The sequence below is a fragment of the Schistocerca serialis genome, chromosome 1 (assembly GCF_023864345.2).
Source record: "Schistocerca serialis cubense isolate TAMUIC-IGC-003099 chromosome 1, iqSchSeri2.2, whole genome shotgun sequence".
Classification (NCBI taxonomy): domain Eukaryota; kingdom Metazoa; phylum Arthropoda; class Insecta; order Orthoptera; family Acrididae; genus Schistocerca; species Schistocerca serialis.
Window position 1 is genome coordinate 389,129,997 of NC_064638.1, and position 18,799 is coordinate 389,148,795.

Genomic DNA, 18,799 nt, shown 5'->3' on the forward strand with positions numbered 1-18,799 from the left:
ACTATCACACACAAGGCTACCTGTGAAACCAGTTATGTTATCTACAAGCTAAGCTGCAACCACTGTGCTGCGTTCTATGTGGGCATGACAACCAACAAGCTGTCTGTTCACACGAATAGCCACCGACAAACTGTGGCCACGAAACAGCTGGACCACTCAGTTTCTGAGCACGCTGCCCAACATTATGCTCTTCTTTTTAATGATTGCTTCACAGCTTGTGCCATCTGGATCCTTCCTACTAAGACTAGCTTTTCCGAACTGTGTAGGTGGGAACACTCCCTGCAATATATACAATGTTACCGCAAACTTCCTGGCCTAATCCTCATAAGTCATTCTCCTTTACCCATCTATCATCTTCCCTGCTCCCAATCCAACTCGTACACAGCCATCCATTCCATCAATGCACCCAGTCTTTTCTCCTTTTCCGCTCCTCCCCTCACCCGCCTAACCCTCCATCTAACGTCCTGACTGCACCTAGCTGTCTTAACCCTCTTCACCACTTTGTCCGCCCCTGGTAGCTGAATGGTCAGCACGGCAGAATGTCATACCTAATGGCCCGGGTTTGAAACCCGGCTGGGTCAGAGATTTTCTCCACTCAGGGACTGGGTGTTGTGTTCATCATCATCATCATCATCATTTCATCTCCATCGACACGCAAGTCGCCAAAGTGGCGTCAACTCAAAAGACTTGCACCAGACGGTCTACCCGACAGGAGCATTTCCATATCACCTCATTCCCGTATGCTTCCACAAGCAGCATTTTACCCCACCCACCCTCCCTCCCTGCCCCAGGCTCCTCCTCACCCCCACCATCTCGATTGCTTCTCCCATTATCAGCAGCTGCTCGCAGTGTGGTCTCAGCACCCAGAGACAGTGGTCTCGTGTGTGTGTGTGTGTGTTTGTGTGTGTGTGTGTGTGTGTGTGTGTGTGTGAGAGAGAGAGAGAGAGAGAGAGAGAGAGAGTGAGAGAGAGAGAGAGAGAGAGAGAGAGAGCGTGCGGGCGCATGTTTGCGTGTGCGTGCGAGTGTGTTTTGTCTAATTTGGAAGGAGGCCTTTTGGCCGAAAGCTTACTTGTTTTACAGTATTTCTACTGAGCCTGTCTGTAACTCAACATCTCCACTATTTGGTGAGTAGCAGTCTATCCTTTTCATAATACTGCCATTGTTCCTTCTGGATTTTCAATTGCTTGATTTCACCGAATAACTATGTACCTTTGACACTGCCTCTCCTGCTGATTATAAACCCTTCTGTGGAGAACATTTTTGGACTGTATTTATACTCCACACTTGAGTTTTCTATTTAATATTCTCTGCATTCTACTCAACCTTCAGTGCCATGTGAAGCAACAGACACTATCTACACTCAATGTGCAGCATTTTTTGAGCTGGGTATAGAGAAGACTTAAAGGTTTCAGGCTCACGTAGTGCTGGAACCTCTGGTGGTGCCACAGTAGAGACACATCAAAGTTGGTTAATACTTCTACACAAAGTTAAGCTTGAATTGGACATATCGGATAGCAACAAGTGCTTGCCCCTCCCCCAACTCTTTTAGCCATTGGACTTCTCCTTTGGTTGCAGCATGAAAGCAAGATGTCTCCCTTCAGAAGTGTGGCAGTTTTAAACTTACAGTCAGTGCACACAAGCAGAAGCAGATCCATACTCATTGCCGTGTCCCGAAGAACTCTTTTGTAAATTGTCTGGAGTTCAACTTTTTTTGTAAAGCTTATTTTTCAGCTTCTGTAGATTAACAGTTCAGAAAAATTATGGTGTTTAACACCACTTTTGGCTCTCTGTCAGTGCAACATGTTACCATTTGTAGTTGGTAGTGCACTTGCCATATTTTACGAGGGCAGTTCAATAAGTAATGCAACACATTTTTTTTCTCAGCCAATTTTGGTTGAAAAAACCGGAAATTTCTTGTGGAATATTTTCAAACATTCCCGCTTCATCTCGTATAGTTTCATTGACTTCCGACAGGTGGCAGCGCTGTACGGAGCTGTTAAAATGGCGTCTGTAACGGATGTGCGTTGCAAACAATGGGCAGTGATCGAGTTTCTTTTGGCGGAAAACCAGGGCATCTCAGATATTCATAGGCGCTTCCAGAATGTCTATGATGATCTGGCAGTGAACAAAAGCACGGTGAGTCGTTGGGCAAAGCGTGTGTCATCATCGCCGCAAGGTCAAGCAAGACTGTCTGATCTCCCGCGTGCGGGCTGGCCGTGCACAGCTGTGACTCCTGCAATGGCGGAGCGTGCGAACACACTCGTTCGAGATGATCGACGGATCACCATCAAACAACTCAGTGCTCAACTTGACATCTCTGTTGGTAGTGCTGTCACAATTGTTCACCAGTTGGGATATTCAAAGGTTTGTTCCCGCTGGGTCCCTCGTTGTCTAACCGAACACCATAAAGAGCAAAGGAGAACCATCTGTGCGGAATTGCTTGCTCGTCATGTGGCTGAGGGTGACAATTTCTTGTCGAAGATTGTTACAGGCGATGAAACACGGGTTCATCACTTCGAACCTGAAACAAAACGGCAATCAATGGAGTGGCGCCACACCCACTCCCCTACCAAGAAAAAGTTTAAAGCCATACCCTCAGCCGGTAAAGTCATGGTTACAGTATTCTGGGACGCTGAACGGGTTATTCTGTTCGATGTCCTTCCCCATGGTCAAACGATCAACTCTGAAGTGTATTGTGCTACTCTTCAGAAATTGAAGAAGCGACTTCAGCGTGTTCGTAGGCACCAAAATCTGAACGAACTTCTCCTTCTTCATGACAACACAAGACCTCACACAAGTCTTCGCACCCAAGAGGAGCTCACAAAACTTCAGTGGACTGTTCTTCCTCATGCACCCTACAGCCCCGATCTCGCACCGTCGGATTTCCGTATGTTTGGCCCAATGAAGGACGCAATCCGTGGGAGGCACTACGCGGATGATGAAGAAGTTATTGATGCAGTACGACGTTGGCTCTAACATCGACCAGTGGAATGGTACCGTGCAGGCATACAGGCCCTCATATCAAGGTGGCGTAAGGCCGTAGCATTGAATGGAGATTACGTTGAAAAATAGTGTTGTGTAGCTAAAAGATTGGGGAATAACCTGGTGTATTTCAATGCTGAATAAAACAACCCCTGTTTCAGAAAAAAAAATGTGTTGCATTACTTATTGAACTGCCCTCGTAGATGTTTTGAACAGATCATTACAAGGACTCCCTACAGTATATAATACGTGTATGACATTTTGGTAACAGATCATTAAAAAAAAAAAAAAAAAAAAAAAAAAAAAAAAAAAAAAAAAAAAAAAAAAAAAAATGGAGAGTTGGCACATGGAGTACCATTTTTGTGACAATCACAACAAAGACGTGAAGTGTACTTTTCCAAAATGTTCCTTTTTCTAGCCACCCGTTGCATACCTCGACTACATAGTTAATAAAGAGGACCTCTGGCCCACACAATAGTACATCATGGCAATGCACAATCAATTAGAAACAATGTGTCTAATTTTGTGTTGAGAAGTGATATTCATAGCCATAATACTAGAAACAGAACATCTGTAGACGTACCATATCATAGATTATCAAAATCGCATAACTTTTACCTAGTTCTTGGACTAAGGATGTTTAATAGACTAAGTGCTGACTTTAAAGAACTGCCTGTAAATATCTTTAAAGCTAAATTATACAAGCTACTAGTGAACAATCCGTTTTACACCATTGATGAATTCTTTGAAGATGAAAATACTGTATTCTAATGTGTACCTATTTTATGTAAACCAATTTACATCGATATAGTAGTTTATATATAAAAACAAAGATGAGGTGACTTACCGAACAAAAGCGCTGGCAGGTCGATAGACACACAAACAAACACAAACATACACACAAAATTCAAGCTTTCGCAACAAACTGTTGCCTCATCAGGAAAGAGGGAAGGAGAGGGGAAGACGAAAGGAAGTGGGTTTTAAAGGAGAGGGTAAGGAGTCATTCCAATCCCGGGAGCGGAAAGACTTACCTTAGGGGGAAAAAAGGACAGGTATACACTCGCACACACGCACATATCCATCCACACATACAGACACAAGCAGACATATTTAAAGACAAAATATGTCTGCTTGTGTCTGTATGTGTGGATGGATATGTGTGTGTGTGCGAGTGTATACCTGTCCTTTTTTCCCCCTAAGGTAAGTCTTTCCGCTCCCGGGATTGGAATGACTCCTTACCCTCTCCTTTAAAACCCACTTCCTTTCGTCTTCCCCTCTCCTTCCCTCTTTCCTGATGAGGCAACAGTTTGTTGCGAAAGCTTGAATTTTGTGTGTATGTTTGTGTTTGTTTGTGTGTCTATCGACCTGCCAGCGCTTTTGTTCGGTAAGTCACCTCATCTTTGTTTTTATATATAATTTTTCCCACGTGGAATGTTTCCTTCCATTATATTGATATAGTAGTTTATGTAGAAATATATGCTCTTAACTTTGTCTATTGCTGTAATCAGCTGAACGACAATAAAATTATTATTATTATTATTAATTCTTTAGCTGCTAAAAGATCTTCAAGTATTTTAGGTAAAATTATGGCCAGGTTATCCCATGTGCAGCTTTTATTCCTTACCCGCTGAATCAGTTATGCAGAAAGCAAGTTCCCTTCCATGCTTGTCGGAAGGATTTTAAAATCTTCAATTCCTGCCTTCACTTTGTGCCCTGTCCAATGGTGTATCACCTTAATTTACCATTAATTCTGGCTACAGATGCCTACTGCATAGCACTGGGGAAATCCTGTCTCACAAGCTTGCTAATAGTACTGAAACCACAGAGTTTGTGTTCAAAAAAATTAATTCAGGTTTTTTTTAAAAGAGAGAGAGAGAGAGAGAGAGAGAGAGAGAGAGAGAGAGAGATGTTGGTTTTGACCATAAACCACCATTACCACTGTGCGCTTACGGGCCCTGACCTGGACTTTCACAAGCAAGATATAGTCAGTTTACAGATAGACACCTAAACAGAACAATCCTTGGAGGTCTTTCTAATTCTTTCTAAAGATGTTGCAGCACCATCCAGGCATAACATATCTCCAGCATGTTTTACCAGCATGTCCACTTGGGATGCCCCATCATGTTGTCAGCCACTTCACCAACAGGCATTAAATGCTTCTTTGTCCGATGACATAATTCTCAAATTTGTTAGGGTGTTCTGCTATTAACATAAGAAGATACAATGGCTGGGTGGTGGTGTCAACATGCCTGCAGCAACTGCTGTTGCAGCTGCTCCACTATTCGCATTGGGGAACCACACAGATGAAGCAACCGGCGAGTCAGTATACCTAATGGCCACGGATGGATGACGATGTCACACAGATAGTACATCCTGTCAAGCACTTCAACCCCCCCCCCCCCCCACACAATTTTATTCTGCATGGTCAGCACATACTTAGCTATGGGACCATGTCAATTCTGATTTCTTCAGCTCCTTTCTTGGAACAATGGGGTTATAGTGGTGGACTCCTTTTTTCACTTTCTTAAAATTGTTGCACTGCACCAGACAAGGTGATGGTGGAGGTCATCAAAAGAGCTTCCTGCATCTTGATTATGGACAACTGACCTCAGTCCATGGCATCCAAGTTTCGGTGATTCTGTACTCTCAACAGCATTAAGCATTTAATGAGTCCACCTCTTCACTCAGCTGCTAACGGTTCAGCAAAACAATTTGTTCGTACTTTTTAAAAACAAATGGGAAAAGCTAAGGTGTTAACTAAACCACAAAAAGCTCTTAATCTCTTTTTATCTATCCTAAGAAATTATTGCATGGGCATCCTCATGATCCTGCTGCATCTTCTCTTCATACCATATGAGTAAGCCAAAGAGGAAGCAACAATGTTTTGCACGAGTGCTCCACTGGGTGCATTCACTTTCGGAGTGGACCTTGTACTGGATTCAGGTGTCCATTGCAGCACAACAGGGATGTCAGCTGGTTCTGGTAGCGACTGTGCATAGGATGCTGCACAGATACTGCAACCAGCTTCAGTTGCTGCACAGTGACCAGATTTCTCTGCTGTCCTGAGGCACCACAACAGTGACAACCCCCACATCCAGCTCTTCAACAGCTTCCAGCAAACACGGGCATCTGATCCTTTCACCCCACCTATTACAGGGGACACTCCTGGACATTGACCCAGCTCCTCCACTAGAAGAACCACAAAGACTCTTGGTACCAGCATGGGTGCAACCTGCTTCCAAAGTTCCCACACTGTCTTTGGAGCCTTTAGCTATGGTTCCACCACCACTTGGGAATCAGAGCACTGCCCCAAAACTGACAAGGCTTCCTCAAGCAAATGCCTGCTCCCACCTCAACATTCTATCTGACATCAGCCCGGTCATTTTCATTTTCAACACTGCATGCCAATTCGAAGGGGAATGGGTCTTTTAACCACACTGGATGTATCAAGGAAAGATTCAGAACTATCGATAAGTGTCATTGCATATATGTCTGGGGAGGTACTCCCAGCAACGAAAACACAGCACCTCCAGCTGATCAACTGTTTGAGGGCAGCTAGCAGATGGATTTGGCCCCATGTGCCCATTCTCCTCTGTGAATCAACTGACACCGATCAACTGATACTGTGTTCAACTGCTAACAATCATTGTAGTTGCTGTTACATGCAGTTATTCAGTGCAAATAATCCGTGCTCCTACTGCCAATGGTAGACATTTCAGAGCATTTGTAAAAAAAATTGACTGAAATTTATTTTTCCACATAGATTCACATTTAAGAAATACATTTTACCCAGCAAGAAGGATGGTTTTTGTATTGCAGCATTGTAGAATGAGGCTAACTGCATCAGGAGCCAACTGCACATGAATCCTTCCATGCTCTCATTATCTTCAAATAGGTGCCCACCTAGAGCTTTTTTAAGGAGTCAAAACAAATGGAAATCACAAGTAGATAGGTCTGTGCTGTACGGAGGATGATCAAGTTGAGTCCGGTTTATTTGATACAGTTTGGAGAACATTAGGGCTGCAGTATGAGGCCTGACATTGATGTGGAGGAGGATGACTTGTTGAATCGGCCTGTCATTTTTTGCGGCAATATGCATTCCTGACCTCCTTCAACAGCTCGCAATAGTACTCACTATTACTGATTGTGTGTATTGCCTCTCCAGTAAAAAAAGATCGGTTGAAAGAACCTTGCCAGCTGACGGTCGAGTCTGATTTCCCTGGGGTTCCCTCCCCTTTTCTTCGCCACTCCTTATTATCTTGTTTGAATTAAGGAGTGTAGTGGTGGGCCCACATTATGTCACACGTGACAATCTGACTTTAAAAAGAAAACCTAGCTGTAGGTCTCTGAAAGACATCCAAACGCCTCAGCTTTTGACTTTTGGCCAGAAGACGAGGGACCCAACTGGAACAACTATAGGTCATTTGTGATGATCATATGAGAGATTCCCAGAACTTATTCTGACCTGTTCTGCAACTTCTTATACTCTCGTTTGTCAATCACCTTCAAGAATGTCTCTTAACTGCTCAAATATTTTCATCTGTAATGATGGTCTGAGGATGGCGATCATGTTGCTAATTTTCTATATGATCTTGCCTTCCTTGAACTCTTTATGCCAGGCAAAAAACACATGTCCTTGACAATGTTTGATCACTGAAATGTGCAGTCAAATTCTGTAAAATTTCCATCACTGTAATTGCTTCACTATCAAGAAATTTTCTAATTATGCACCTGTTGCTCCAACATTGTGAGTGTTTATGATGAAGATGCTAGAAGTATGTAATGGCTGTGTCTCCCCACTCCTAATGGCCCCATTCAACTATACTAGAGGTGCAGGTCCGGTCCTACCAACTACTGATGCCTGGGAACAAATATCCCATTTATATTTGATTCACCCATGTACATATCTGCAATGTCAACTTGTTCACTGGAAATTCCTAGTACAATTTATCTTATTATCAATTGGGGCTGAAATATGAATTCAAAGAGGCTTGCATGTGAGAATGTTACAGATGGTGAACTGGGATTAAGAAGATTCATACACAAACAAATGACGAAACATGAAGAAATAATTATTTATTCCAAACTATTAAGTATCTTTTTTGTTAGAATAAACAATAGTGAAGTTGTATTTTATAATCGCTCTTTCAACTACAAATGCCTTTCTCTGTCTATAAATACTGCATGTCTGAACTGACTTCCACTGGCCAGGGTGTATACGTGGACAAGGAAAAAAAATTCTCAGGTTTCTCCCGCATTTCCCGGTTAAAAATACACTTTCTCCCGGGTGAAAACAGACTTTTTCCCTGTTAACTGACAGGACATTTTCTCTTGGAACTGTTAAATTTTTCAGTCCTTTGAATGATTATGGTTTTATACACGGGTGTAGAATTTCCCGGCGCTTTAGAAAACTAAACACAGGCAAAAAAACGCAATTTGGAAAGATCTTTGATGTGCAGCTGCATGTACGCTGCATATTTTCGTATTACGAAAGTATAAATTCGGATTCCACCAAACACCACATGTTACTTTCCAAAGCATTGAAATTGAGACTGTGATGCGCTTTTGTAAGCCAGTCATAGCTCATGTGCTTTTGTAAGCCAGTCATAGCTCAGGTCACATGATCTCGCCAGCCGATGACAGCGGGTACTCAGAGCTTAGGACACGTGTTGTAGTCAGCCAATAGCAACACCACTGTTAAGTAGTGCGAACACACAAATAGAAAAAGTTAATAGTTTAAATTAATATATATAGTGTTGCTACACGAAACGCAAAGCTTTCACATATAATATTGGTCTATAAGATTAATACGCTGCAAGAGAAGCTAAGCTTTCACATATAATGTTGGTCTTTTATGCGTGTATTACACTTTAAGATATATCATACAAATTTTTAATAACGACATAAATGTCTGATCTTCTGGGCTCAAAATTCATCTAAATGGCTCGTCATCAAAGAGTTAATTTTTAAATGAGAGTCAAATGCTCTGTGATTTAAGAAATTCATTGTACATTCTCGCACGGGATACAGTAATATCCTTTGTTAGAGTATCGGTTCTTACCAGTCAAAATTACAAAAATTTAACTGATAACAAAAACAATGGAAAATTCCCAGAATTCTAAAATTTTCCGGGTTTTTCCCGGGTCGTATACACCCTGCTGGCTGGATCAAAAGAGACTGGCGATTTAGGAGAAACCTTCTTTTAGAATAGGAAGCTGTTCAGCTTGTCCTCTAAATTTCAATACTCCCCAATATTTTTTCTAGCAACAACCAAATTCTATTTTTCAGCATTTGACCAATTGGTTTGGAATGAAATTTTGGCAATGAGACTTACCGCCACTTAGGTGACTGTTGAATGACGTGGATTACGTGTCCTCTTATGTATTTTTTTTTTTAGCCTCAAGTGACATGTGCCATGCTTTGCAAACAGAGTAAAGCTCTGGCTCTCATATCACATTGATCACTGCCTAAGCGTGACAATACTGACAGTTCAATTCTCACTCAAGTCATTGCCAAAAATTCATGCAGAATTCATGTCAACACCTCAGTAGAATTTGAATACAAATTAGTTGGAAAAATCTCCAATTAAAATGTCTGGACTTGAAAATACTCACCACAGCACATCCGTGAATGAATTTTTGCTCTATAACAAGAGTAGCAGCACCAATAATTCTGTTAGTTATTGTATCTTCAATTACGGTGATGAAGTACGTATTTTTACATGCCTTCATTTCAGCATATCGCCCTAATGGAAATAAAAATAAAACTGTGTTATTCATAGTATTACCTAATCAAAGGATTTTGAATATTAATAAAACAGAATCTAAATGATGAAAATGAAAGCAACAAAAGCTATTGTTTGGATTTAATTATAATACCAAGACACAAAATTAAACCATCAGATGATACAGAAGGTGGAACAAAATATGGAAACACAAAAAACACAATACCAGGCTTAATATGGGGCAGGGAAACCACTAGCACTCAAAACAGCTTCCAGTCATCTCAGAATGGATGAATACAGGCCTCGTATGGCTTTCCAGGGAATTTTGTACATTCTTTCTGCAAAATAGCAGCAAGTTCAGGGAATGACGATGGAAGTGGGTAATGATCATGCACCCTTCTTTCCAAAGTAAGCCACACAAAAGCTCATTAATATTGAGATCTGGTGACTGTTGTGGACATGGGAGATATAATTCAACCTCACACTCACGAAACCGGACCTGGATGATGCGAGCTGTGTGAACAGGGGCCCTGCTGTCTTGCCATACTTCTCATCATTAGAGAACAAACACTGTACCATGTGATAGATCTGATCAGCCAAAATGGTCACATAATCCTAGGCACTAATGCACAGAGAAACCATGGGGCCTATAGAATACCATGATACCGCAACTCACATCATCGCTGAACCTCTCCATGTTTTACTTTTGGAACATAAATGTAGCCAGAAATCGGAAACAGTGAAACAAGACTCATCTGACCAATTAACATTCTTCCACTGCTCCACAGTTCAGGTTTTATGGCTTCAACATCAAATTTTCCTGTTATGGATGTTTGCATCACTAGTGGGTGGTTTTGAAATTGCAGCTCACTTTGAAATTCCCTGCTTATGGAGCTCCATGTGTGTTGTGTCGGTGCTGATAGGATCAGCGAGTGCGACTTTCAGTTCAGCTGTGACTTTTGCAGTTGCTGTCCCCTTATTTTTTGTCACAATTATCTACAAGGATGTCCGCCAAAATCACTCCACCAACACTTTCGTATGTATTGTAATTTTGTGGGTGATGTTTTTTCTGCTTTCCCTGTATGTAGTAAGTCAGCAATCCGGCGCCTCTTGAAACAGCAAACAATTCAACTGCTTCGGTTACAGAAGCACCCACCATACAAGCACCAACAATTTGCCCACATTCAAATGCCCCTGGCTCTGCACAATGCACTCACAATTACACAGAAAACTGTTCTGACATGAGTGACATTTGAAACGTATTGAGAACATTGCACATGTGCCACTCGTGGTCAAATACAGCATTGCGAACTGCAGACTTGGCTAGCATCTGCATTTAGGTTCAAGCATGCATTTCTTGCTGTGTTTTCATATTTTTGTCCACCCTTGTACCTGTATTAGTAATGACAGCCACGATTCATTCAACAAGAGAGAAATCGCAGTTTTTCAGAAAGTTAACTATGGCTTTGTACGTATCTCGAGGTGCAGGTCTAGAGAACAAAAGATTGACAAAAAATAATGTCAGCCAAACGTTTAGCTTCCTTAAAGGCTGTATCTTCAGCTTTAAATGGAATGTTATTAATAATACTTCTCCAGATATTTCTTTATGTTTTCAGTTTCTTTTTATGGCCTGTTACTCCCAGATCTTCAGCTGTACACATTCATCTTTCTTTACTGTATTTCTCCCGTCTTTCCTTTCTATCTCCACTACTCTCTCACACATTCCAGTACATCATTGCTCGTGCAACGTATTAGGACTGCACTAATCTTATTGAGACTCAAAATGATGACTAGGTCAAGTGCTGCACTATTGTAAGTGTATAAAATATAGTGTTCATAAACTTCAGTGAAAACAGTAGGTTCCAAGTAATACATGATTGGGCCCTAGCACTAGCACGGTGGGGGGGGCTACTCAGATGATGTTACAGATAAAATTTGCCTCTCTTGGTAACTGGATGATGGTACCAATTTTTTTTAAATTCTTTTGCACATCAAGCCACCTTACCCTACTAGCACACAATTCTGGCTCAAAAGCAAGATAATGACAGGTAGGGCAGTACACAAGGGGTGACTGTGAAAACGTTAAAAACGTGTCACCCTGCTGGATCATAGGAAGTTACCAGTGTGCTAGTTCATGCACCTCAGGGCAGAGGCTTGATGCAGAGCTAAGTCTGCATAACCCAGCAGCCAACCAACGTTCTATGCATATTCTTTACACAAGGAACAGTGAGCATTGAAAAGTTTTTTGTTCCCTCTCTCTCTGACAACAAACAGCAGTAATTTGTTATGGCTACCATGATAAGAGTTACCAAAATTAGTAGAAGTCCCTGAACCATAAGCAGAAGAAATCAGTGCTGGCCTAAAACCACTCAAGAACAACAAGGCCCCAGGAAGTAGTGGTATCACAGCTGAGATGCTTCGCTTGGAAGAACAACCACTGATGGATGCATTGAAACGATTAATATCCACCATCTGGCAGCAGAAATAATTGCTGAAGAATGGAAGGGAGCAAATTATATGTCCCATCTCCAAGTATCCAACTACTGAGGAATTTCACTTCTTGAAACTGGATACAATGTCTTTGCAACTCTACTTCTAAACCGAATGAAACCACAGGCTGAAAGAATTGTGTGCGCATACCAATGTTGGTTCATCCCTGGACGGTATATCACTGACCACATATTTACTTTGAGGTAGCTGAGAGAAAAGTTCTACGAGTTCATTCAGGAACTACACCTCATCTTCATCGATTTTCGGCAAGCTTATGACAGCACTGACCGCATCACATTATGGGAAATGTTAGAGGAACTTGGAATCCCATCGAAATACATCCGTCTAATTGCAGCTTGCTACCCCCCAGTCAACTTCTGAAGTATGGTTTGGCAACCAACTATCACCACCTTTCACTATCCAAAATAGATTGAGACAAGGAGATCCATTGGTGCCAATATTATTCAATTTGGCCTTGGAAAAAGTAAGTAGTGACACTTGCCAAACCAGAGAATTGGAGATGGCGGGAGCAGACACAATTCTGGCATTTGCTGACGATGTTGCGATCCTTGGCAACGCTCTAGAGCAAATGTGTGCTGATACTTCCTGATTCCTCCAAAATGCAAAGGAAATTGGGCTGGAGGTGCATGACGACAACACTAAATACCTTGGAGTATAATCTCATCGAGTTCTCCCTCCTTCCATTGTTGTAGATGGGCATGCCTTCGAAGGAGTTGAAGAGTTCAAGTACCTGGACTCAATATTAACGAACAAAAGTGAAGTGACGAAAGTACTACGTCAGTGCATAACAAGTGCTAATCGCGTGTTCTTTAATCTGAACATTTTTTTAAAATCTCGTTTGATATCTTAGAAGAACAAAGTTCATCTGTACATGATACTGGTGAGGCCAGTACTTTTATACGATTTTGAAACTTGGGCGACATCAGCAACGACAGAAGATTCAATATGTGCATTTTAAAGAAAACTACTTTGAAAGATCTATGGCCCCATCTACAATAAAATGGAAGGTAAATGGGAAAGGGGAAAGAAAGAAGACCTGTACCAGAGATTTGGAAAGCAGCACACAGGACGTATATTGGGACAGAGGCGACTACAATGGTTTGGTCACATCTTACGACCGGGCGGATCCCTTCCTGAGAGAGTCCTCCACTCTCAACTCATGGGAAAATGCCTGAGAGGGTGGCCAAGAACACAATGGAAGAATTGAGTGATGACGATCCTTCAAGAAGTGGAACTGGAGGCCTTGGAGGATGATGCTATAGACACGAAAAGATGAGAGTGCCATCTGCAGCAAATATCTCCTCTCTTGTGATTGACAAGACATTCCTTTTATTGGGGTTTTTGTGTTTGTAATGTTTTTTTTCTTCCTACTGTTCTTCAGCAGTAGGCATCAAAGGCCCGTTAATACAATAAATGATGATGATGATGGCTACCATGTTTAACATTTGAAGTTAGGTCTCTCTCACATTGTCCACATCCTTACATAAACTGTTGATGCTCTGACAAATCTTCGACCATCCCCCCAGTATTAGCTACTAGTGTCCACATACAGAGTATGGCTACCTTAATGCAAAAATCACCCATGTATATACCAACAAATGGCTATTTCAATACCACAACAGATAGCACATACATTTGTAATGAAGACACACCGGTTAACTACAAGAATTATTTGGTATCAGAATGATCAAACTGTTTGTAAACTTAATTGAAATATGAGACACATTTTGTCAGTAGACACAAACTGCATTACAGAGCATTGCCATACAGTGAAAAGAAAAAAAAAAATACAGCTACTTGTTTCACAATTACAGCTGGTTGGGTTTTAGATACTAGCTTTTAAAAAACCTTTGTTTATGGGATTTTGCTTCATTATTACTGATACACAACAATTTAGTTTCATATAGCATTCAAAATATGTTCTTTGACTGGTATCATAGTATTCATGGTACTGAAACATTCCCATTAAAAAGTCTGTGTGTATGTGTCTAAAAACACACACACACACACACACACACACACACACACACACAGAGAGAGAGAGAGAGAGAGAGAGAGAGAGAGAGAGAGAGAGAGAGAGAGAGAGAGATATATATAATGAATATATGCAATGCTTACGAAGAAACTGCTCCTTTGTGATATCTCCAACACTTGTCAGCTGCCCAAGCAATTGTACAAATCCTGAAAGATGAATTTTATTCTGTCAGAAAATTTTTCACCCTGTAAGCATAATGTAATTTACAGAGCCAAATGAAGTGACAAGAAAATGACAGCAACAACAGCTTCACAAGCTGTGGCATATTCATGAATAAAAACAGATCCAGGAATTGTTGAATTTGTTCCAGTATACGGTCACAAAAACTGTCATCAGACTATCAGTTTGGTCTGTGATCATAGACTGTAAAAAATTTACACTTCCTGGATCAGCTTGTGAAACTAGTGTCATGTCTGGCTTATGACAGAGTCAACAGCCTTTGTAAACTGAAGTAGAAAATAAGTGTCAACATCTGAAGACAGTCACCACAGAAGAAATTGATTACAATTTTTGCAGTCATTGACTGGAACAAAAGAAAGAAACAACAATAACAATTGATCAAATCTGAAAGAAAAGATGGTATTCATTTAAACATGGTTCCATAATAAATAAATAAATAAACCAAGGATGTGGAACAAATCAAATTACACGAGTTCACAAAGGAAGGTACTTTAGGCTAATTCGTCCTTTAGGTCTTGTTTTTGTCTAATATTTCAAACCAAATATACGTGGAACCTTACACAGAACACAATCAGATGTCCATACACAGGTAAATTAAAAAGGTGCCTAGTGTGAACATAAGTGTTAACCAGAGTTCACCCACTTAGTGATATCAGTGCGTTACAATTACAGGTATGAAGAAAACATGAGTAAAGAAAGAAGCAGACAACTATAAGTTTATAGATCATCTACTCAAAAACAGAGCCCAGTACATACAAGAGGAAGAAAGCTAAACTGAAGAAACTATCTGAAGTATGACCATTTTAGAAGAGAAGGTGAATAGCACATTAACTAAAACGAAGAATGGTCATCTAGTACAAGAAATATTCCTGCAGGATTACTAAATGCTGGAGGACACCATTTGAAGTACAAAATAACACACCTTATTAAAAACTGTTGTCAATCGACTGTAATACGTCATTAGTGAGAAACGTATAATGAGCAAAACTATGTATGAGAAAATAAAGCAGAATGAGGGTCATCCTACTGGGGAAGACAAGTCAGTGTAGACAGATAGATCCTGTACAGATATTACAAATGGGGACTGCAGATGAGTCTGCCAAACACTGAATATCTGGTAGTGAATAGTGACAGTAGATTTGAAGTACACATCAATAACAAAGCAGTTATGAGACATGTAGAAAAACTTGATGATCTACAGGCATTTATAGACAGCAGTGGATTTGGCAATACCGAAGCAAAATACAGACTACAACAAAGTGGAAAAGCAATGAAGTGTATGAATTCTTTTTGGCAGGATAAGAAAATTCCGAACAATAACAAGACAGAGGGCAGGCTAATAGTTGAAACTGTCATATGCTATGGATCAGCACTATGGATATTAAATAACATTAAATGAAGACTGATAGCTGTGAAAATGCATTATTAATAATAGAGTACCAGAACATCAAGAATCAAGGGGAAAAAAACTAATGATGAAGTAAGAGTTAGAACAAGGACAAATGAAACAGTGATAGGAGTGAAAGAAAAAAACATTAAACTGGTATGGACGTTTGTTGAGATTGCCAAATATAAGTGGCCACAAATTTTTTTAAATAGAAGCCACCAGGCGGATGGAAAAGTGGCAGACTACAACATTCTTGGAAAAACCATATCAATGAAGTAATGGAGCGTCACTGTGTATGTAAGGGGGATGATCTGAACACAGAGACTTTGCAGATGGTAATACATCATGTTGTCATTAACAGATCTTGATATTAAATGTCTATAATAATAATGATAATAATAATAGTAATAATAATAATAGTAATGTCAATGAATAGTTTTACTTCATAAAATTTTGTAAGTAATTATTTTATAAAGTATATAATATGACCTTGTTGCATATAACACATAACAGTAGCTGTTATATGAAAGAAAACTTCCAACACTATATAATGTAAACTACAACGAGCACGCATTTTCTATTAAGAATGCAGTAACATCTTGTTTGGTTATGAACACTCGAACAAGCACTGAATCAAGTCGCCAAGTAGTAGAGGCACTGGGTCATCGACAGGTACATAAATCAAGACAGAAAACTTTACTGATTAACAAGTAAGCACCGAGACGTGTAAAATTCTTATATTGTCCTTTTGGTGTCATATAATTTTATTTCAGTTTGAGTGTTTCTAAGCCATAAAACTTTAATTTAGCTCTGTCACAGTGTATACGTATCCTTCAGCCTCATGTGCAGCACTGTTAATAAACTTCTGTCTATTGTCTAATGTATGTTAAATTACATCTGTTGTGGTGTATGTATTTTAGTTTTGGTTCAATGTACTATTATGCACATTACATAGGTTTGGCAGGTTGAAATCTTCTTATATTTTAAAGTGAGAAATATGTAATACGTGTGTATCATCAGTTTTTACTATTTTGATCTGGCAGATATTATTTGCTTTGTCTTCAGTAGTGCACAGTGTTCTCAGTTTCTTACTGACACTGTGCATGATTACTCATTTGACTGAGCTTTGTATGTTCGAATATGAAGGCCTAGCAAGTGTGGAAGTCTAATTTTCGGTACTGGTTACGCAGAATCATGCTTCTGGATTGTATCTTGTCTTTTCCTACTCTTAGCAACAGTAGATTGCATGAGCCAAAATGAATAGTAATAGATTTATTTTGCAGTTGCCGGAAAGAGCAATTCCAACACACTGAATGCCCTGAGGCTGCCAGTAGATACAGCAGGTTCATGCCCAGCACTGTGTGCCTGCCAACAGCCACACTCTCAACTATGTTTAGAACAGTATATAATGCAGTACTGTGCATTAATTTGCGTTTCTTGCTGGAGTTACAACCGGTGACAGGAAATTAGGTACAATGCCTTGTTCCACATCTTGGACTTTGTCTTTTGCACTTTAACCACTACTCAAAGATACACTATACAAAACATCTTGGATCATGTGGCCACAGGTACACAGCGTCAGGTGTGAATCTCTGTTGTGTCCGCCACTGGCCCCATGACTGTCAACGTACTAGAGCGCTGCATAAAATAAAGTCTTGAATGGAGACACATTTGGAATTCTGTATAATAATTTGCAGAAGTTTAATGTTTTGAAGGCGAACAATTTCTGGAACTGCTGATTAAGTAATAACAAATAATTTCTGTTTCACGTGTGATTAAGGATGTGCAAAATATTAAACTGGTTGCAAACCATCTGTTGTCTTTTCCCACCTTCAAATAACAAATGCCAAGAGAAAAGAAAAATACGGTATAGGTCTCCAACAGGGATCAGTGTTAGGGCTACTGCTATACATTTTGTAAAACACCTCATTAACAGGTGACACTATAACTATGTATGAAGATTAAATAGAAGGGAATCATATCAGTATGCAAAACATGCAAATTAATTTTTTTTTGTTCAGTTTGGTTTACATGGTGAGGCACAATGCGACATTCAATTTAGCCAAAAATGCACAGCTGTTTCAGTTTTCTCTATCTATTCTTTTACGTTCTCCTGTAAGTCTCTTGTATGCGTTTACCAGTTTATGAATATTTTCAGCCATAATTCTTCATGTATTTTGTTCACGTGACTAGCCATACATATCTGAGAGTAACATGTTTACTGGTTAAATGAGATACCTATAGCTGCTTCTCTGAGGAAGAGAATGAAAAGACTATAATTAATAATACAGAACTCTTGCGAATTATTATTGCAAGTTAATGTAATTCTTACGAAGGGTCGTTTCAAATCTATTGCACAGAAATAAATTAAATGCTCCCGTAATGCTAACTACGTTACACTGTTCCACAACAATGGTGTATGTATAACAATGTCCGTCCCATTAAATTGGGCTATCCGTCTATGTATTTTATTAGCTCCCACTTCCAAGCAAAGGCAATTGGAGTTTTATCGTTAACAATGATACTCTTCTTTACAAATCATTCTAAAATGTTAACTGAGCAGCGTACACATTTATTAACAAGGAATGTAAATTAGAACAGCCAACGCTAAATTAATAACTATATTTACATACTACCAAAATGCTACAAACCTTTTTCGTAATCCGCCCGGCACAAGGGGCGAACTAGAAGATTTTCTCCGGGGTTAACTGCAGTAACAGGAGGATTAAACTTTGTTGGTGACTGCGAAAAGTCCAGCTTTTTAAGTAACTCTGGATCGTACATCGGCTCATGATGTAGAGCATGTGTGTCCTGAAAATACGTTATGTTCAAATCTACATACGGCTATATGGTGGAACAGTACAACGAATTACATGCAATAAAGCGACAATGTGACGTTACACCACAAAGATGAGAGGTAAAGTTTCCCATTGAAGCAAGTATAAGCGGCTTTCGCGGTGTAAATTATTAAGTATAAGCG

General features: G+C 40.1%; 1 protein-coding gene across 2 annotated transcripts in view; it reads right to left on the bottom strand.

Annotated features, from left to right (window-relative positions):
• LOC126471311 (probable glucosamine 6-phosphate N-acetyltransferase) overlaps positions 1–18,799 on the bottom strand; it is a 43,060-nt gene that overhangs the window by 23,905 nt on the left and 356 nt on the right. For both annotated transcript variants that reach the window (XM_050099443.1, XM_050099435.1), the window contains exons 2-4: positions 18,471–18,630; positions 14,336–14,398; positions 9,597–9,727 (exon numbers count right to left, since the gene is read on the bottom strand). In XM_050099443.1, coding sequence (XP_049955400.1) covers positions 9,597–9,727; positions 14,336–14,398; positions 18,471–18,630 — 354 coding nt within the window. The remainder of the gene's footprint in view (positions 1–9,596; positions 9,728–14,335; positions 14,399–18,470; positions 18,631–18,799) is intronic.